Below are 21,473 nucleotides of genomic sequence, written 5' to 3' on the forward strand. Positions count from 1 at the left end.
GGGGATGCCATTTGCAGCAGCGGTGTCCAGTCCATCTGGGCGGGGAGAGTGGGCACCGTAAGTGTGGTCCCAGCCTGGGGAGGTGAGAGGCACAAACAGGTGGAGGAGGCAGCTCAGCTCCTCACCCTAAAAATGGTTCCAGCACCAGTGGGAGCAGCAGTGCCAGGCGCTTTGTGCGTCCAAGTCTGTTTCCCTGCCCGGGTGCCGGAGGGGTGTGTGTGCAGTGGTTAGGGGCACAGGGTGGGGCGCAGTGCAGGGGTTGGCAGTGCAGGAGGTGGAGCGCCTCAGGAGCCCACAGGGGCCAGGACAATGGGGAAGCAGGTACCACACCCTTGGGGAATCAGGGAGACCAAAATACTAGTTTGCCTGGGATGCCAAAATAAGCATATGCCCAGGGTGCCCTGTTCCCTCAGGCCAGCCCAGCTGTGCTGCGAGTGAAGCCTCACGTGCGGCAGATCTCTCGCTCTTTCACTCTCCTGCGCTGTTGCTCCTCCACACACGCACTCATGCCACCTCTTTGATGCTGACTCAGTGGAATGGAAAGTCTATACCCTTTGCTGAGACCGGACACCACCAGGGACTGTTTCTGCTGAGCAGGAGGAAAAAATACCCTGTGCTTTGACTGTAACGTGTTTTCCAGTCTCTCCTGGTCTCTCTCTGTTCCCCGCTTCTCTGTGTTCCCTGGTCCCCACTCTTTATGACTCCGCTGAAGAACACCAGAGAGAAAGAGATCCTGCACCAGAGGAGAAAGTGTGCCCCTGAGTCACCCGGTGCTCCCTCCACCCCAGGGGGAGCTCCCACCTGCTGCAGAGAGTGAGGGAGGTGTGCGTAGAAGGGGCCACAGCAGTCACCAGGGAGGGCAAATGAGTGATTAAGTGAGAAAGAGCCAAAACTAGTGGGTGCTGGAAAGTGTGAGCCACGAAAGGCGGGATTCCCAGAGGCGGCAAGGGGGCCCATGTGCAAAGGGGATGGGAGGAATCGATGAATCGCATTATGCAAAGTTCAGTTCTGATCTCCCTGAACTTCCCGGCACTGCCATGGCAACTGGGAGAAGCCCCTGCTTGTGAAGTGGGCTGTCCCCAAAGCTGGATAAAGAGGGATCATTCCCTCCCGGCTGAGGGATGCAATGTCTTGCCATGCTGCCTTCCTCGCACAGTAACCTTTTCTGCAGCCACTACGTAGTCTGTTCTCCTGCCCATCTCCCCTCCAGTGTGGTTCTGAGTTTAGGATCCACTAGTCACATTTGTCCCGGCTGAAATTCACTTTATTTCCTTGTCCTATCCCTCAGAAGCGCTGGAACAATGTGTATTGTGATGGGGTGGAAGGGGCGTCTGAGACCATCTACCCAAACTCTAAACTCTTGTGTAAGATGGAAATCACTTCAAGCCTTGGGGTGCAGCTGCACCCACAGTTCCAGCTGCAATGCTATCTCTAGTGACTCTTAGTTGCTTTGGGTTATTTGCCTATCAGTCCTATTGTCTGCAGCTCCTCCTTATTTAGTGTCCCCCATGAATTGGAAAAACAGAAAAAGAAAGCACACCTTTGAGAAAGTAAAAGAAAAAATGGAAAGAGGAACAACATATTTTGAAAAGACTAAAGCAATTAATTGAAAGAAACAGTGAGAGGCGGAAAGATCAAACCAAAAAAGGTAAGAGATGAAAGAAAAACATGAAGGGCACTTGCTGGGAAGCGTCCTACAAATTTTCCGCTGTCTGGGTAGAAGCGAAACTGTGAAGAAAACAAAAGACCCAAAGAGAGAATTTCCACTAAAAGATGCTTAGAACATCTCTAACTCCTTCCTCCTTTGTCTCCAGCTTTCTACATGTGCCTTAGTCTGAGGCTGGTTTCTTATTTGTGACGCATCTTCTTGTGAGGAAATTAGCTGCCCACCTGCATTATAAGGGCATCTGGGCAAAGGCTGAGATCAGAGCGAGCGAGAGAGCGAGTGAGCGAACCGGAGAGGCTCACCGACCCACTCACCTGCCCCTCCTTTGTCCGGCCCGTTGCCTTCTTCTGACTTGTCCTTTTGACATTTTGGACCCCTTCTGATGGTGATCCTTTATGCCACCATGACACTGGCATTCATGCCCCTGTCTCTCGCACTCCTGCTGCTGGTGACCAATGGTAAGGCTGCCTGACGATTTTTGATGGTGAAGGGTGATTGCACTGGGGAGCTTTGGGGTTTGCTTTGTTCCTTTGGTTTTTGGCAAGTCAAAGCCAAATGCTTGGCGGATCTTGTTATCTTCCTGCCCCACTCTTCAGCCTTCCCCTTGCCCCCATATTCCTCCTCCATTTTCCTTGGCAGGGGCCTCTCCAGACAGCAATGGCATTTCCCCAATCCCCATTTCTAACCTTTCCTCTCCTGCTCTGTTCTCTATGTTGTTGTAGCCACCAGTAGTTTCCCTGGAGCAGCACCGAAGCAGAGGGTGTGGGCCAAAGCGGGGGACCTGGCTGTGCTCCCCTGTCACCTGAGTCCTCAGCAGCTGCAGAGCCACTGGAAGCAGCTGTACGAGAAGACGGCTGTCCACTGGGAGAGACGTGGGTCAAGGTAATGCAGGCAGAGGTGTGTGTGTGTGTGTGTGTGTTTTGAGTCCTTTTATATTTCTTCACCTTTCCCACTTTCCTTTTTCCCCTCTTCCACAGCCTGATTCCCATCCCCTCACTCTGACAGGCTTTCTCCATCCATCTGCCTTTCCTCTCCTCTCTTCCTCTGCTCCTCTCCCCATCCGCTCCTGTGCCAAGCCCTAACACGTTCCCCTTCCCTTAGCCCCGACTCCCAGACAAAGCCCCACATGGTGCTGGAGGTGGACTACAGTGGTCTCCTGAAGAGGGCCCGATCCATGACGCTCCGAGCCTCAGTCAGGGAACCCAACTTCCGCCAAGGAGATTTCTCCCTCCGGATCAAGCCGCTGCTGCATGACGATGCTGGCCACTATGAGGCACTGGTGACATATGGCCAGGAGACCCTGCGGTGTCAGTTGGAGCTGGGCATGGTGACAGGTACGAGAAGTCGGAGCCCGACAGGGATCCCTGGAACAGCAGGACACTGTCACTTAGGACCAAAACAGCAGGTTAGAAAGTGAGAAGCAGCCTTCCAAGGTTAGGCAACTCCCCTGTCTTCATCCCGTGGGCTGAGAGCTCCAGCAAGGGAAATTTCTGAGGGAGAAACACAAGGAAAACAGGGAGACCTACCTCAGGTTGATTGTCCCTTCGATGCCCTGCAGAGAGGGGCCTGGAGAACCAAAGAGGGAACGGTTTTAGGGCTCCTCCGTGCCACTAACTTCTCTCTTCCCATCTTCCTCGCAGTGACTGTCAATCCCCCAGGCATCCTGCTGGAAATGGAGCCTCTCTGGATAATCTGTAACTCCAGTCATCCCGCTAAGCTTGTGGGGACACGCTGGTTCCACAATGGCAGCCTGGTGCCCATCTCAGGCAGGGTCCAGTCCCACCATGGGGTTCTGTACATCTCCAAGCCACTTGTGAGCGACTCAGGACCCTGGCTCTGTGAACTCACGTACTCAGATGATGAGAAAGTTTCTGCCACTTTTGACCTTCAAATCCTAGGTAAGTCTGGCCTCTGACTCACCCTCCTCAGCTCCCAGAGGTCCCTGGCCTCTCACAGGAGCTTACTCCTGCCCTAGCAAGTGTAGCCTCCTGGGAGCTCTTTCCTTCCCTCCCTGCTCTCTAGGTCATGTCTCTCCTCTGTCGCAGCAGCCCTTCCCCACAGGGGCTGGTAATCTACTCTTCGGCTGCAGATCTGTGGCCCTCACACCACCTAATGTTACCCTATACACTTTTTCCCCCCAGGTTTTGCTGGCCCAGCCTCTCCTGTGGTCTACGCTGCAGCAGGATCTGCTGCCAACCTTCCCTGCTTGCTGAATCGAGACCCCAGGGATTCCGGCGTTCTAGCCGTGTCAGCCCACTGGAGCCATCTTGCAGGAGGGGATCTGGAGACATGGAGCCTCTTCAGGAATGGAAGCCACAGGAGCTTCACCCTCCATCTCCCCGAGGTGGGGCCAGGGGATGCAGGGCAGTACCGCTGTGCTGTCTCTATCTATGCCACGACCATCACTAAGGACGTGACCTTGACAGTGATAACAGGTGAGCATGGCAAGCCCAGAGGATGCCAAGGGGATTCTCCCCCTCCAGTGGCTTTCACTGGTTTGGAGACAATCTCCTTGCACACCAGCGTGGCAAGTTTGGGCGGTTCTCAGCCTGTGCAGCCTGCCCAGGGGTAGAGTGCCTACGTCCCAGCTCAGCTGCACAGGAGTGGAGTCTCTTTCCATAGGGCACCGTGCCACAGGGAGGTCTCTCATGGTGGGTCAGCTATTTTTCTTTACAAAATCTGCCTGAAAGCAGGGAAATGAAAGAGGAAAGAGGGAGTCAGCGAGCGAAGGTGTTTGTGAGAGAGCGTGAAGAAGGGAGCAGAGAGAGGAAGGAGGTGAGGAAGGGGTGAGGCAGGAAGAGGCTCTGCTCTCTTTGCTGAGGGTATTCTGTTTTCCTTCCTCGCAGTCACCCCAAGCATCAAAGGGCCAGTTGCTGAAGGCTCTCATCTGCTGCTTATCTGCAGCCTCACCCACCCCTGGGGGCAAGAGCGCTTCCAGTGGAGGCAGCTGAGCTCAGGCCTCAGCAATGGGAGCTCATCTGAGGCCATTCCTAGGAGCCCAGAGGCCCAGCACTTCTACCAGGGTGCCACCTTGGAGCTGACCCCTGTGTCACAGGAGAACATTGGCACCTGGGAGTGCAGTGTCCATGGTCCAGAAGGGAGGCTGGGAGCTGTGGAATATGAGCTGTACATTACAGGTACTGTCTCCCCTGTGCCCCACTCCCTCCACTCCATCCCACTGCTGTCTCCCTGTGCCCCAGGCTTCCCTGCCACCTGAGCAGCCAACATTTCCCAAGCCCCATCCCCACCTAGTTCCAACACCTGATTTCCCACCCCACCCTCCCGGTCCAACCCCCCTATTCCCTTTCCAATGTCAGCCCCTCTGCGCAGTCCCACCCCCTCCTGCTCCAAACCCTCCCGTCTAATGGTAACTTGCCCTCACAGGTACCCAGCATGCTGACCCTCATCCCATCCTGGATGGGCAGATCTCTTTGGGCCTTATCCTCCTCCTCTTCCTCCTCCTGCTTGTGGCCTCCACCCTGGCTTTGGTCACGCGGAACCGAAGGGTGAGTCAATCCACAGCCCTGCCTCTGGGCCCGTCTTCTCTCTCACAGACCACTTTCGTTCCTCCTTGGCAGAGATGTGTCTGAGGGGTGTGACAAAAGGAGAATGAATGGGAGAGCTAAGAGGGAAGGACGTGGGGGGAAAGGGCTTTACCTGAGCCCCCCCTCCACCTTACCAACAACTGTAGGACTTGTTTGGGGTTGGGGCTGCATGTGTGGGACAAAGAGGCTACACTGGGTAGTCTGTCAGCTCTGCCCTGGTGTGTACTGGGAATGTAAGAACTGCCCAGCTACATCAGCCCAGTGATCCTGTTAGCCCAGTGTCTGGTGTCTGACAGTGGCCATGTGCCAGCTGCTTCAGAGAAAGGGGCAAAAAACCTGCTACTGCACCATTACAGATGGGGCCTTACCAAAACAACAGTCATGAAAAGCATGTCACGGACAGCGGAATTTGGTCTCCCACTGTAAAATGTGGGCTCTTGTGTGCTTTTCCCTAAACAGTTTTCACCGGGGGAGACCAATGTTTCTCAGACTGGGGGTTCCGACCCAAAAGTTGCGGGGAGGTCGCAAGTTATTTTGAGGGCTGGGGGGCGGTATTGCCATCTTTACATCTGTACTGCCTTCAAAGGTGGGTGACCAGAGAGCAGCGCCAGGTGGCCAGGGACCCACCTCTGAAGGCAGAGCCGTTCCCACCAGCAGCACAGAAGTAAGGATGGCATGGTATAATACTGCCACTTTTATTTCTGCACTGCTGCCTGCAGAGCTGGGTTCTCAGTCAGCATCGGCCGCTCTCTGGTTGCCCAGCTCTGAAGGCAGCAGCGTAGAAATAAATGTGGCAATACCGTACCATGCCATCCTTATCTTTGTGCTGCTGGTGGTGGCAGCTCTGCCCTCAGAGCTGTGCTCCTGGCTAGCAGCTGCAGTCCTCCAGCTGCCGAGCTCTGAAGGCACCAGCTCCATCTGCAGCAGTGCAGAAGTAAGGATAGCAGTACTGCAACTCCCAACGCAACAACCTTGCGATCCCAGCACAATCTCAACACTGTGAACTTTCAGATTTAGAGAGCTGAAATACTGACATTTACAATGTTAAGAATCCTGTCCCTGTGAAATGGACTTGAATGGCCAGTGAATTTGATAGGCCTTGAATTATAAACTACCTTGCCCTTGGGGGGGAAAGTTTCCTCATAACTCCGGTCGGTTTGAGGTTCCTTCTGCCTTGAAGGATGAGAGTTTATATCCCTTCCAAACTATTGTAGGTATACTTTTTCAAAATCTGATCTAATGCAACCATAGACGTTCTCGATTGCCCAATAGCTTCACAGAAGCCAAGGTCAGTAGGGACCATTCTGATCATTTAGTCTGACTCCTATATAAAACAGGCCAGAGAACTCCCCCAAAGTAATTCCTAAAGCGTCTTTTAGAGAAAAAACATCCAGTCTTGATTTAAAATAGTCACTGCTGGGGAATCCACCACGACCTCTAGTGAATTATTCCAAGGGGGGTAAATGTCCAATCTTTTTTGAATTCTGTTGAGCTTTTGGCCTCCCCATTCCCCTGGGGCAGTGAGTTCCACAGATGCATTCTGAAGTGTGTAAAAAGCATCCCCTTTTATCTATTTGGAATGTGTAGCCTTTCAACTTTACTAACCAGCTCTTTGTGCTGTGTAATGACTAAGGTGACCATCCGTCCTGTATTCACCAGGACAGTCCCATATTTTAGGCAGGCGTCCCACCTTTTTTTAAACAAAAAAGCTAATTGTCCGGTATAGTCACTCTGCCTGCTGAGCTACCCTTTCCACAAGTCAGTGCAGCTGCAAAATTATGCAGGTAAAATCAGTCAGAAGTGGGCTAGACAGCAAGTCCAGCACATACTGACTGGCCAGTAAAGGCAGCAGCAGGATATGGAGCGAGGGGCCCTGCCACAGGGGTAAGGCAGGGTATGCTGCAGGTAGGTAGTGTGTTTTGCCTCCCTCTAAGATTTTAAGGGCGACCTGATGCCCCAGCAGTGCTGGGCAGCCCTTCCGTGGGGCAGCTGTCCCTGCAGCCTGGGAGAACACAGTGTGTGTGGGGGGGCGGGGCGGGGCAATACCCACTGCAGGGCAGCCATCTCTGTAGCAGGGAACCTCCACAGCTGGGGAGCTCTCCCTCAGGGTGGCAGCACCATTGCCAGCACCCTGAGGCAGCCACTGCAGGAGCCGGGGAGCACCCCTGCAGCACTCCCAGAGCCCGGCAGCATGGGGCAGCCAGCGTACCTCCCCGGCTTCCACAGGGCAACCACCCCTGCAACCAAGGAGCTCCCCCATGGGGCGGCAGCCCTGTTCTGGCACCCTGTGACATGGGGCAGCCTGGGAGCTGCACTTGCCTGGCAGCTGCAGTCAGGGAGCTGCACCCCCTATCCCCACATCCCATATTTGGCATGGGGATATATGGTCCCCCTAGTTATGATAAATTCATCCTGACGGACCTTCTTGCCCAGTCATAATATTGCTTAACTCTAGCATACCCCTTATTATGTCTCTTGTCCCTAAACAATACACACCCTCTCTCTGTCCATATGGCAATCTTGCAAGGCCTTACATCATTTTCATCTCTCACATCTGAGTCCCCTCTGTTTTACTTCGACTTGTTATAGAGAGGGTGACCAGAGATGAACACATTGTTCCAGATGAGGTTATCGCACTGATTCACATAGGCTGTGTCTAAACTTGCATTCCTCTCTTGAAAGAGGAATGTAAATGAGGGAAACTGAAAATGCAAATGAGGCACAGATTTGCATACCTGGTGCCTCATTTGCATATTCTTCTTTTGAAAGAAGAAAAGCAGGGTAGACACGGCTCTTTGAAAGGTAAACCCCATCTTCGAAAGAACCCTTCTTCCCATAAAAAAAGGAAAGAAGGGTTCTTTCGAAGAGGAGGTTTACTTTCGAAAGCTGCGTCTACACTGCTTTTCTTCTTTTGAAAGAAGATCTTTTGAAAGAATATGCAAATGAGGTGTCAGATATGTAAATCTGCTCCTCATTTGTGTTTTTGATTTCCCTCATTTGCATGCCTCTTTCAAAAGAGGAATGCAAGTGTAAACTCAGCCATAGTGGCATAGGAATAGCTCCATCCCACTCCTGTTCAGCCGAACACTTTGTTGGCCTTTTGCCTACTGCTACCTGAGGAGAAAAGATTGCCAGTTATACAGAAACATCAGGGTCTTTTGCCAAGAGTGGTGATGGTTCATTTAGAACCTAATAATTTATTGGTGTTCAGATGATTCCTTTCAATGTGCCTTATCTTGCATTTATCTCCACCAGCAGTTCCCAAATTATTGAGTCTCACTCGCGCACACCCCCACACCCCCCCACACACCATACCCTGTCTGTGCCCCCTGCGTCTGAGGATCTGGGGCTGGGAGTGGGGCCATGACTTGTGTGGGAGATGAGGGATGTGGCCTGGGCTAAGGGTGTCATGGACGAGGCCAAAGCTGGTGGTGGGTCTGAGGCCAGGAATGGCAATGTGACCAGGGCCAATGCAGGAGGTGGGGTGGGGCTGGGAGCAGAGCCACACTGAGGCTGGGACTGGAGCCAGGCACAGGGCTGGGAGCAGAGACACAGCTGAGGATGGGGCCAGAGCAAGCTGTAGGTGGGGAAGGGCTGTGTGGTGCTCTCTCTTCACCCCTGTGGGGGCTTGGCCCACACTTTCAGGATCTCTTGTCCACACTGAGTTTCATCTGCCATTGCTATGACAATTCACCTAGCTTGATTCGTAAATTCATAGATTCCAAAGCCAGAAGGGGCCACTGCCATTATCTAGTCTGAGCTCCTCTACAGCACAGCCTAATTACTGTTTGGATTAGAGCAGATCTATTAGAAAAAAATCCAATACTGATTTAAAAATTGCCCAAGATGGAGAACTGACTACAGCTCTTTCTCTCAGTCTTCTCCAGTGTTGTTTAACTTAACTATTGTGGTGCTATATTCACATTTTGCTACTCCACTGCTTATCCCCCTTTGTTAATTTTTTAAATCCCAGGAGACTTGGGAGCCTAAGTCCCATTTTCAAAAGTGACATAGCTACTTAGGAAACCAAAGCTTATTGCATGCCAGTGGGACTCCAGCACATACAAACGGCCAAGCTGTTCTCACAATGAGACTCCCAGGCTCCAAAGTAAGATTCACTGAATCACTAAATCCATTTTTTTGCAAAATGGTCCTTTTTCAGAAACTTTTGATGTGTCACTGAGAACCTAAGAATGCAAAATTTGGGTTTGGAAGTACCACAACTCTGCCTCACGAGAGTTGTTGTTCGGGTAGGTCACGCCCCCGTCCTTCCGTGCGGGCCAAATTCTGCAACCAGACTACATCTTGCATGATGCACCATGGCCCTGGAACTCCCGTGAGATACCATGGTGGCACAGCATGACAGGCGCTGTAGTCTGCTTAGAGTGCCTGGCCAATTCAGAATGAGTCACTGTGGAAGAATTTAGTGGAAAGTTTTGGTGTTTGGCTGAAAATGTTCAGGTTTTGAATTTCTACCAAAAAGTCAAAATTTCACCCCCATTTTATGGCCAGTGCCACGAAGTCATTTAGGTACTTCCATATGGCACACCTCTATTAATCTGTGGCCATTATGAAAGTGTTTCACTTATTCCTACTTTTTCTCTGTTAGCCGGTTTCTGATCCAGGATACAATTTTACCTTTTACTCCATGCTACTTTCACTTTATCTGCCTTTCAGGAGGGACTTTGTCAAAGTCTTCTGAATCCAACCCACGGCAAATCATGACAACTGGTTAATTCACAATATTGCTGATGCAGTCAGAGAATTCTAACAGATCGAAGTGACACGATTTTCCTTTGCAGGCACTAGCTTGTAGCTGTCAGGTGACCTCCTCCTAAGGGTTTCATAGCTCTAATTGATACTTCAACCAATTTTTCTATCTAAGGTAATTTTCAGGGTACAGTTTTTCTGGGGCTGGGAAGACTCACTGGGGTGTAATTATCAGGATCAATATATAACATTTGCACCCTCCAGAAACTTGCTAATTTTCATGAGGCAGCTTCAGCCCTACCCCCATTCACTCCTGGTGTCTTGTCACTCTTTTAATTTATTACTTTGTCCCAGGATGCCCTCTTTTCAGCGCTCAGCCTCTGGCAGTGCCTCAGCTTTGTTACTACAAAAGGGCAGGTCTTTGCCATGTATCACACCAACATTTTCAGTGGCAAAAACTCTTGCAAGGAAATCACATGGCTGCTTGGCAAATTACTTAAATTGCTAATTCCTCGAGCCCTGCAAATCTGTGGATATCTGATTTATATCCACAGGTAGCGGCATCTGCAGCTCATTTTTGTGGATACAGATGCAGGTACAAATTTTGTATCTGGAACCTCAGCACATTTGTGGATCTCCACTTTATGTCTGGGGGCATCTGCATCTGCAGATGTCACTGCAGATATCCACAGCTCATTTCTGCAGATACAGATACGAGTGCGGATACCAATTTCGTATCTGTGAAGGGAGATACTAATTCCTCCTTTAATTGCTCCCCCTGGTGGCTTCGCGGACCCAGTTATGCTCTCATAGGCTTCGTGCTTTTAATATAATTTACTGTTTCTCATACATTTTGATACCAGGATCTCTTTTTCTCTAATGGGGACTGCTTCCATCCAGCAGGGATCTCCTACCCATATTCCAATATAGAAAGGACAAGCCTTTGCCCCCAGTTCATCACCCACCTGCAGGTCACAAACCTTAAACGGAGAATCCCTGGTACACTTGAAGAATAACACACTAGAGCATTCTTCAATAGAGGTGATGCCAGGCAGCCAACCCGTCCACACTATGAGTGCTACGTATCCCCACGATAGTGCTCCTGAGTGTATTTTGAATTATTCGAGAGCTGGAAAGTCTGTCTCATGATTACAGATTCAAAGAATTTCAATCTACTTAGTTTATCCAAGAGAAGGTTAAGAAGTAAACTGATCACAGGTTACATGTGTCTACACAGGGAAGACACTTCTGACAGCAGACAGCTCTTGAATCTAGTGAAAAAGGCACAGTGAGGTCCATTATCTAGGAGACGAAACTAGACAAATACAGACTAGAAATAAAGTGCAAACATTTGGCAGCAAGTGTAATTAAACATTGGAAGAACTTCCCAAAGGCTTCAAGGGATTCTTTGTCACTTGGAGCCTTTCAGTCAAGACTGGATGGCTTTCTGAAAATTATGCTTTAACTCATCCGGAAGTTATGAGCTTGATACAGAAATTCCTGGGTGGGTTCCTCAGGTGGGTTTACACTGGAGGTTGTACTAGATCCTGAGGTCTCTTCCAGTCCTAATCTATAATTCTATGATCATAAAGGCTCTTTGTTGCTAGAAGATCTGAGAAAGGAACCACTTTAAAGGCACAATTCAAGTGCACACAGCTTAATATCAAGCTAGGGTGACCATATTGCCCTAGGCTAAATATGGACACACTGGGGGTGGCGGGTGTCCCAGCTAAAATGGGAGATGGTCACCTTGCATCAGGCAATGGCTGCACCTTTCTTCCTACCCAGACCTCTCACTCCAGCCTGCTCCTGAGCCCCCCCACCCACTGCTGCATTTACCCTCTCACCCCAACACCCAAACCCCAGCCCATTCCTGTGCCCTCCCACCCAGCCACAGCCCACACACCCATCCCTGGCCCACTGGAGCTGGGGTGGCAAACACGCCTGCAGCAGGTTCTTCAGAGCTTGGTGCTGTGGACTCCAGGGGGGCTCTGGCCCTAGCCCCATGCCGCACAGGGCTCCAGCGTGTCGGGGGGCTCCGGCTCTGTAGGACATCCAGGGGTTCCTCGGCCTCACACGGTACAAGGCTCCAGCCCTGGCCCTGTGACGTGGTGAGGACTGGGGTAGGGTGGCTCCACCCTCACACCACACAGGGCTGGCCCCAGGTCTGCAGCAGGGGCTGCCCTGGTAAGGACTGTGGCGGGACTCCAGGAGCAGGGCTCTGGCCCCGTGGGAGGTCCCAGGGGGCCTTGGCCCCACACCATACAGAGCTCCAGCCCTGCCCCTGTGATGTGGTGGGGGGTGGGGGGGGCTCTGCCCCCGGTGACGTGAAGGGCTCCAGTCGCGGTAGGGCTCTAGCGCCACCCCAGCCCTGTGGCAGGGACTGGAGGTGGAGGGGGGCTCCAGCGATCGCCCCAGCCCTGGACTGCAATGGCCCCAGCTCCAGGCCCCACTTTTCCATCCCCAGCTCTGTCCTCAGCCCAACCAGGCATCTGAGCAAGGCTGGGGCTGGCAGTGGCATCCCAGTGGTGCAGCAGGCGGGGAGCTGCATTTTAAAATGCTGGTGGTTGGAGAAAAAAACCCTGCGAGTCTCCGGCCAGCACAGGGCAAGGTCAGTGGGGGAGGGCCAAATACGGGACAATGGGTCCCATTTGAAAAATAAGTCAGGACGCCTTTTCAGCTCCCTAAATACAGGACTGTCCCTCCAAATACGGGATGAATGGTCACCCAAACCAGTCAGCATTCTCCACAGGAGAGGAAGGGTGATGGTGGAGCATGAGTTCTGGGGTCTTCTCTCGGCTTCAGGAGATGACAGAGATATAGTAGGTACAGCAAGGGAAACTGGGAGTCAGGTTTCCTGGCTGTGAGAGAGAAGTGTGTAGTGGGTTAGAGCAGGGTTCTCCTGGGGTTATTTCTGTGACCACCTAGGCCTCTGAGGACCTATTCAGACCCAGGGGCCAGATGCTAGGGCAGGATGGAGTCCATGCTAGGTCCATTGCCCAATCATCTCTTCTTTTCCCCTTTCAGATATCCTCCCCAGGTTTTCCAGCACTGGAGCGGGTGGTCACTGCCCCAGCACCAGGGAATGCAAAGAACAGTGAAGGCCAGGAAAGGGACAGCCAGCAGACGGCGTGTTGATGGAAGAGGAGACACCCTGGTCAATTGGAATGGCAAGAACTTCAGTGGGAAAACAAGACTGTGCTACACAGCTGGGGGATGGGAACCATGCAGACTTGTCCAGAAAGCAGGGGGTCACATGGACAGAGCCTGTGGGCCATACCACTGCTGCAGAGCAGGAGTCATATGACAGAGGATGTGGGAGTCACCTGGCTGCAGGGAGGTCAGGTGGGGGCAGGGGTTGTACAGGCTTTTAAGCTTCCTTTTGGAGATAAAGGACTCCAGCGTTTACAGCGTGTCACTCCCATTTGCTCCACTTCCACTCTGGCTCCCTTGCTTTTCTCTCACACCCTCTGCCCTTCTCCGTCCTTGCAAGGTGTGAATGGCCTTTAGCAGGGGGAGAGATTGGCAGAGACCTGGTTCCCCTTTGCCCACAGGGCATTTATATCTCCTCTGCCAATTCCCCTTTCCACAGGGGAGCCAACGGCCTCGGCAAGTTCTTGGACAAGGAGTGTGGCGGGGCTGGCTCTGCGCTACCAGAAGGGGTGGGGCCTCAGGCAGAAGGGGTGGGGCTGGGGACAGCCGTCCTTCCATGCTGCCTGGAGCATGGCATGCCCCGTCCCACCAGCCCTCAGAGCCACAAGCAGTGCAGAGCCTGGTGCTCCGGCAGTGATTTCAAGGGACTTTGCCAGCACCACCCAGGAGCCCTAGGCCCCTTTGAATTGCTGGGCCTGGGGGCAACTGCCCCCATTGCCCCCCCCACCCCACACATTGGCGGTCCTGCTCCCCTGTACCCCATAAGCACACTGCTCAAGCACTCGTTTGCTGGTGCGGCAGATCCCGCAGCCAGCAATGTTGCACAGTGGCATTTGTTAGCATTTATTAGCATTCTGAAAAAAAAAAAATCCTGCAATAAACCTTCCCACCCCCACTGGAAACACTTTGGCCTCGCTGTGCGTATGGGTGAATCGGAACAGGCCTATCTACCACCCAGTTTACTAGCGGTTATCTGTGTGAAGCAGCTTCCCTGAGATCTGCCCCCTCCTGTGGGTTTCACTTTTATTCTTGCTGTGGAGTGTTGAGTTTCTGACCTTTCAAGAGGGGAAATGAAATGGCCCCAGAAAACAAAAAAGCGACACATCTGTCCCTTTCTTGCAGCTTCAGGGCTCTCTCTCTCGCTCTCTCTCTCTGGGCAATTCACTTTCTTTCATTCTTGCTCTCTCCCTACTCTGTCTAAGGGAACATCAATTCATGAGATCTTGGCCACTTGTGCTCATGAAAGATCCCATTGAATGCCCAAGTCAGGGAGTGTCCTGGATAAATCGCTGCCAGGTGTCTTCATTCCACCACCAAAAGGGCAGGTCTCCACTAGACCTGAAAGTCAATCCTAGATACACAATTCCAGCTATGACAATTGCATAGCTTGAGTCAACTTATCTAGGATCGGCTTATCTGGTCAACCTCCCTTACTCTTCACGAGTCTGAGGAGTACAGGGGTCAACTGTTGAGCCCTGATTTTTCAATTTTGTTCACCCCACCTAGGTGTGCGAAATCGAACCCCAGAAGATTGACCCTGACCTGGTTGATCTCCCGATACGTGTAGATGTACCCTACATCCCCCTGTGGTTTTTCTGTACATAGATCTGCCTTCTGCGTCCCATCTCAAATTATTATGTAGTGCTGCTGTGTGGCTGTTAAACATCTGCAGTGTCTTACCCCAGAGGTAGCTGCAATATTATTACTAAAGGCTTGCACATTTTGTAGCTTGTGTAGGCTGACTTCACTGCACACACCAGGGGTCTTTGCATCCCCTATTCCCCAATCCCAGTTCCCTGTGTGTCACTGTCCCATCCCACTTTATTTCATAAAACCCTCCCCCTGCTTCATGCCAAAGGCTCTGTTTGGCCCCATACCTCCTACAAGGATCCCCCATTTTCTCCCATGCCCGGGCTTCTATGTGTCCCCTCACCTCCCTCCACTGTCCCCACTTCTCCCTATCACACAGAGTGTTGTGTGCCCCATATTGTCCCTTCCTTTGAATATGACATGAAAGTGAGGCTTTTGATACAACCCCTGTGTTATTGTCACAGGCAAACAAGGGAATGTGGTCTAGATGGAATCACTATGAGGTGGACATAAAACTGGTCCTAAGACTGTACCCACAGAGTACTTGTAAGTGTGGTTTGGTGTCTAACTGGGAGGGCATATATAGTGGGGTGCCACAGAGGTCAGTCCTGGCTTCAGCATGATTCAATATTCAGTGGAGAGCATGCCTATAGAATCTGGGGGTAACACCAACCTGGGGGGATTGCAAGCACTTAAGTGAGCAGCATTAGAATTCAAAGCGGCCTTAACTAATCAAAGACTTGGTAAGAATTTAACAAGATGAAATTCAGTCAAGACATGTGGGAAGAAAAATCAAATGCTGTAAAATGGGGAGAATCTGGCTTGCTGCTCGTACTGCTGAAAAGGATCCAGGGCTTGTAGCGAATAACAAACTGAAGAGCTGACAGTAGAATGCAGTTGGAGGCGGGGGAAAAGCAAGCTAATATAAATCTGGAGTGTTGTATGTTAGACACAGGAGGTAACTGTCCTGCTCTGCTCAGCGTTGGTGAGGCTGAATCTGGAGTCCTATGCCCAGTTCTCCTCTTCATGCCCTTAGGAAAGATGTGTTCAAATTGGAGCGAGTCCAGAGTACATAAACGAGGCTAAGGGCATCTTGCAGCATTTCCAGCTGATCTAGAGAAGTTATTATTCCCCTCTATTTGGCACTGGTGAAGTCACATCTGGAGTACTCCATCCCCTTCTGGGGCACCCAGAATAGAAAGGATGTGGATGCATTTCAACTGGTCCAGCGGAGGGCAACAAAAATGATGAGGGGGCTGGAGCACATGACCTATGAGGAGAGGCTGAGGGATTTGTAGTTATCTAATATGCAGAAGAGAAGAGTGAGGGGGGATTTGACAGCAGCCTTCAACTTCCTGAAGGGGGGGCCCTAAAGAGGATGGAGAGAGACTGTTCTCAGTCGTGACGGATGACAGAACAAGGAGCAATGGGCTGAAGTTGCAGAGGGAGAGGTGTAGGTGGGATATTAGGAAAAACTATTTCACCAGGAGGGGTGAAGCACTGGAATGGGTTCCCTAGAGAGGTGGCGGAATCTCCATCCCTATGGACAAAACTGACAAAAGGTTTCAAAAACTGATCTATATGAGGAAAAATTAAAAAACTGGGGATATTTAGTCTTGAGCAAGGAAGACTGAGAGGGAACCTGAGAACTGTTGCGATAAAGAGGGTAGCAATAAATTGTTCTCCACCTTCACTGAAGGCAGGACATGAAACAATGAGGTTAATCTGCAGCAAGGCGAATTTATGTTAGATACTAGCAAATTGATTTTGTTTTGTTTTTTTTCTGTTTGGAAAATAAAAGGAAAAAGTATATGGCTTTTGCAAATGATTGGAAAATGAAGGAAAAGAAGTTTTATTAATACAAAGTCTGAGAGTGATTCTAAGATTACATACAGCTTATTCGCAGGCAACATTTGCAGTCTGTCTTTTGCTAGGATATATAGAGGGGTAGGCAAGGGCCTGGGTGTGGGAGAGCTAACGGGAGGGGGTGGGTGGCATAGAAGTGTGAGCAGGGGGCTGGGAGAGTTTCAGGGGGCCGGGGCAGGACTGGAGGGTGCTACAGTGAGGACATGAGGTAGGGGCAAGGGCAGAGAACTTGTGCGGTGGGACCGAGGGGTGGGGTGGAGAAGTGAAGGGAAGGGGTTTGGACATACGGGGCTCAGGACAGGCAGCGGGGCGGGGCGGGGCTAGAATGAGAGTAGGGTGCTGGGGGACTCAGAGCACATTGTTTGGTGTGAGTGGAGGGGTCTGGGCAGGGGATGTAGGTGTAGATGTCACAGAAGGAGTTTGGGTGTTGGGTGACTTAGGATGAGGTGGAGTGTGATACAGTGAGGGCAGGAGCTGGTGGGGCTGAGGATTTGGTGGGAGGGCTTAGCAGTGGTGTTGGGGCATGGGGACGGGCTGTGGCCAGGGGGTGAGGGTGGAGGAATGGAGGGGCTGTGGGGGGTAGTGGCATGGGTGGGATTAGTGTAGTGAGGGTAGGGGATGGAGGCAGAGGGGCAGCAGGACTCCCCCAGCACAGTGCTGTGGCTAAGCACCTGGGCAGGGGTTCAGGTAGAGGGGCACTTACCTCTCCTGGCAGGGGGAGAGCCTGTCCCCATGGGGCCACTATTTTCCTGCTGTGACTCTTCCCAGTGGTCACTTTGCAGCGTGTCTGTTCCCTGCACTCCCTGCCCTCAGCGGTGAGTCTGAAGTATGTTGTCCCTCCTGTTGGCGTCCCTCCCTTTCCATGGGCTGGGAAATCCTGGGATTTCAGGCACTTCCCAATTTTCCAGGCACAACCAAATCAGGACCCTGGTTTAATTTAGAGTAAGAGGAAGCTGAATACCAAATGTCATGGTCATAGCACTTATGATCTAAGAGGAGTTCTTGAACAAACATAGCACTGACAGACAGATGCACTATGGTACCAACACATGGTATATTTGGAAAATCTTTCTATCCATAAAGCTAGTGAAACTCCGGAACAGGTTTCCAAAGATTGTGGACTCCCTTCCCTGGGAGGTTTCTAAGAACAGGTTGGACAAATACCTGTTGAGTTTTATTTTGTCCTGTCTCAGTCCACAGGGCTGGATGTGAGGACTTCTCAAGGTCCCTTTCAGCCTCCATTTCTGTGACTCTGGGATTCTTCTTTCTTGTTGGGAGACAAATCAGTCAGAGTTTCAACACGAAAGTTCACTGGGGGGATAGGCAGAGCTGAGCGACTGGTATTGTTATATTGGATGGTGTTGATGGCTCCATCAAGTGGTTCTTTAATACACAGACAATGATAGAAGTTACTGTGTTACAGGCAGACAGAGAAATACCCTCACACTGAGTGCAGGGCCTTGCTTTGCCCAGCCAATTATTTTATTACTTCAGTGAGCTAAGGAAGACACCCTCCCCTGAGTATTCCTTTCCTACCTCCTGGGGAGTCTGAATGCTTCACACACGTAAACACATTGAGATCCTCAGACTGAAGTTATTAATAAAGAGACAAGGTACGGATTTAATGAGTCACAAGCAGTTGCCCCCAAAACTCCCAAATGACATATCTCAAAGACCACAGCCTGCACATAATACAGTACAAACGTGGGCAAATCAGCCATTTTACTGTTCAACTGTTCTCAGCTTTGCCAAAAACGTGGTTATTGCTCCACTAAGGGGTATCCCAGGCTGCAGAGGTTTGTTACGGGCTCCAGGTTAAGCTCCACGTAGAGTGTCCCATACAGTTTTGCAAGTCACTTTCAAACAGACACTAATTATGTTTAGGTTGGTCTTGAGGCAAAGCAAACATGATATGAAGAAGCGGAGTACATCTTAGAGCTAGAAGTTCACCTAGGAATTTTATGGGGCCATAGGAATTACCAGGCTGGGTTTGCCCCAGGGCCCATCTGCCCCAGTGTCCTGTCTCCGACACCGGTCAGCACCAGATGTTTCAGAGGAAGTGGCAGCTATGCCAGAGTAGGGCATTGTTGGATAATCTGACATTCATGAAGGTCCCATTCTACTCCCCAAGAATTAAGAGGTTTAAGTAAACGGCTTCATATCCCTTCCAATAAGCTTTTTTAGCATTAACCATAACCCTAGCTGTTCCTGTTACCCAAATACATGTATGCAGCTGTCATGAACCTTGATATGTTCTCGGCCTCAACAACATCTGGTAGCAAAGAGTTGCCATAGTCTGATTATCCTACAATATTCCCTCAGCTCTAATTTCCCACTTTTCTGTGTCACTGACTGTCCCTTTGTTCTGGTGTTAGGCAATAGGAACAACTGAGGTTCCTGATCGTTTTTCTCTAGACTAGTCATTATTGTGTAGACATTCATTATGTCCCAGTTTCCCCCCCCACCACCTTTCTAAGTAACAATCCCAGTGATCTCAAACTTTTCCCGCTCTCATTCTGGAAGAGTTTTTCCAGGCTCTTTCTTGTCATTTTCTCTGCGCCCCCTCTAGTTCTTTGGAGATGAGGTGACTGGGAAGTACACAATGTACAGACGAGGCAGTGACTGACAGCAAGGCAATACAACATTCTCCATCCCATTCCTTATGTATCCTTGCACCTTGTTTTCTTTTCTGACTGTAGGTCCACATGGAAGAGGTCATCATCACTGAACTGTCTGTAACACCTGAGCTGATACACTTAGTTAAAAACCCAGCATGGTGTACAAGCAGTTAAATTTCTCTCTCTTACATGCATTACTTTACACTCACTGACGCTGAATTTCATTTGCCATCATGTTGGTCGGTCTCCTAGTGTGTTTAGGCCACTCTGAAGTTCCTCCCAGTCCCCACTGGTCCTGAATATCCCAAATAACATGGTGTCATCTGCAGTTTGCTTCCTTGCTGCTTACATGGGTCTTTTCCAGATAATTAATAAATAAATAACACAGGATCTAGTACAGATCCTTGAGCCCTCTGTACTTAACATTCAGATAGGATGAAAAGAGGAGCAATGGTTTGATGCTACAGAGGGGGGGGTCTAGGTTGGATATTAGGAAAAACTATTTCACCAGGAGGGAGGTGAAGCACTGGAATGGGTTCCCTAGTGAGGTGGTGGAATCTCCATCCCTAGAGGTTTTTAAGTCCCGGCTTGACAAAGCCCTGGCTGGGATGATGGGGTTGATCCAGCTTTACGCAGGGGGCTGGACTAGATGACCTCCTGAGGTCCCTTCCAGCCGTAAGATTCTATGATTCTATGAAAACTGACCAGTTGTTCCAACGTTTGCTGTCTGTCCTGTTGTCATTTTTTATTTCATGATAACACTTTGCCTCTCACACCTAAGACAACTTAGCTTCTTTAATAGCCTCTTGTGTGGGTCCTTATCAAGGCCTTTTGTAAGTCTAAATAAATTATGTCAGCTGGTTCTCCTTTAGCCACTACTTTACTGGTATGTTCAAATTGCTAAGAAATCAGGAAGGCAAGATTATCCTTTGCAGAATCTATGCTGGCTATCAGATCGCAAGCTTCCAGGTGTTTTATTATTCTATTGTTGATCATAATTTCAACCAATTTGCCAGGGACAGGTGTAAGGTTCACTGAAAACGCTTCAACAGCCTTTTTCAACATTGTATATACAAGTACTATCCACTCCTCCAGCATCGTAGCTGTTGTTATATATAACATGTCTTTCCTAGCAACTCTGCAAATTCATATTTGAATGTTCCAGAATTCTTGGGTGTAACCATCTGGGCCTGGTTATCAATTTTCTCCAGCAGCTCTTTTTCTAACACCTCAGTCTTTGATAGCACCTCATCTTTCTTACCAGAGGAGGTTAGATATGAGCCAGATGTCTTCCTAGCATCCTCTGATGCAAATAAATCATTTAACTTTTCACCAATGTCCTCTTCACCCAAAACTGATCCCTGTAATCTCTAAAGATCCAGTAGACTTCTTGATTCTTTTGCAGGTTACAGCTTTGGACAGACTTACAGAACTTCTTGTTTGTTTTTAAATCCTTCATCTATTACCTCTTCCAGTTCCATTCTTGCCTGCTTTGTTTGTCTCTTACATATTGCCTGTGTATTTTATGCTCCTGTCTGTTCACGTCTCTTAGTTTAATTTCCAAATGTTGTGTTCTTGGTGAATAGACTCTCAACCCTTGCTGCTCAGCTATAGCAGTTTGCTGCTTGCCTTCCCGGAACCCTGTGCATTCAGAGGCACTTCTTTTCTCATTTGTGAAGACAGAGAGACAGCCGTGTTAGTCTGTATTCTATCAAAACACAAAAGCAGTGAAGTAGCACTTTAAGGGCTAACAAAATAATTTAGTAGGTGATGAGCTTTCGTGGGACAGACCCACTTCTTCAGATCATAGCCACACCAGAACAGACTCAATATATAAAGCACAGAGATCCAAAAATTGTTATCAAGCTTGGCAAATCAGAAGAGCAGAGGGGTGGCAGGAGCGGGGCATGTGGTGGGGAAGTCAAGAGTTAGATAAAACAAAGTATGTGAAAGAGTCCTCATAATGGGCCAGGTAGCTGCTGTCCCGGTTCAAACCACATGTTAATGTGTCGAATCTGAATATAAATGAGAGTTCTGAGCACTCTCTGTAGACAACCTCCCAACCTTATGAGGATTCTCACCAGCAGCCACAGGCTACACCACAACAATACCAATCCTAGAACTCTTCCTGGCAATAAGCCCTGTTGCCAGCTTTGTCCACGTGTCTATTCTGGAGATACCATCACTGGACCTAACCACGTTATTCACAGAATCACGGGCACATTCTCCTGTTCCTCAACTAACATCATATATGCCAAAATGTGCCAACAATGCCCACATATGTACAGAGCACAGACTGTAAACACTCTTCGAGAAAGAATGAAT

The 21,473-nt window shown here is 50.1% G+C and overlaps 1 protein-coding gene and 1 long non-coding RNA gene across 2 annotated transcripts; one reads left to right on the plus strand and one right to left on the minus strand.

Moving 5' to 3' along the window:
* The first annotated feature begins 1,988 nt into the window (after positions 1–1,988).
* Positions 1,989–13,138, plus strand: LAG3 (lymphocyte activating 3). The gene is made up of 8 exons (XM_074983605.1): positions 1,989–2,124; positions 2,389–2,542; positions 2,768–3,000; positions 3,307–3,564; positions 3,808–4,101; positions 4,513–4,803; positions 5,051–5,172; positions 12,949–13,138. The coding sequence occupies exons 1-8, from the start codon at positions 2,049–2,051 to the stop codon at positions 13,057–13,059; spliced, it is 1,539 nt and encodes a 512-aa protein (XP_074839706.1). The 5' UTR covers positions 1,989–2,048; the 3' UTR covers positions 13,060–13,138.
* On the minus strand, positions 2,064–5,245 carry LOC142007077 (uncharacterized). The gene is made up of 3 exons (XR_012643890.1): positions 5,068–5,245; positions 3,193–3,332; positions 2,064–3,030 (listed from the first exon to the last, which is right to left on the minus strand). It is a non-coding gene; the product is annotated as an uncharacterized LOC142007077 (long non-coding RNA).
* Positions 13,139–21,473: the final 8,335 nt, after the last annotated feature.

The sequence above is a fragment of the Carettochelys insculpta genome, chromosome 1 (genome assembly GCF_033958435.1).
Source record: "Carettochelys insculpta isolate YL-2023 chromosome 1, ASM3395843v1, whole genome shotgun sequence".
Classification (NCBI taxonomy): domain Eukaryota; kingdom Metazoa; phylum Chordata; order Testudines; family Carettochelyidae; genus Carettochelys; species Carettochelys insculpta.

What these genes read in the sequence shown, in the direction of transcription:
- LAG3 (XM_074983605.1), top strand. Translation starts at nt 2,049, where the DNA reads ATGGTGATCCTTTATGCCACCATGACACTGGCATTCATGCCCCTGTCT. An exon ending in GGAGCTGGGCATGGTGACAG is followed by an intron (nt 3,001 to 3,306) that starts GTACGAGAAGTC and finishes TCTTCCTCGCAG; the next exon opens with TGACTGTCAATCCCCCAGGC. An exon ending in GACCTTGACAGTGATAACAG is followed by an intron (nt 4,102 to 4,512) that starts GTGAGCATGGCA and finishes CCTTCCTCGCAG; the next exon opens with TCACCCCAAGCATCAAAGGG.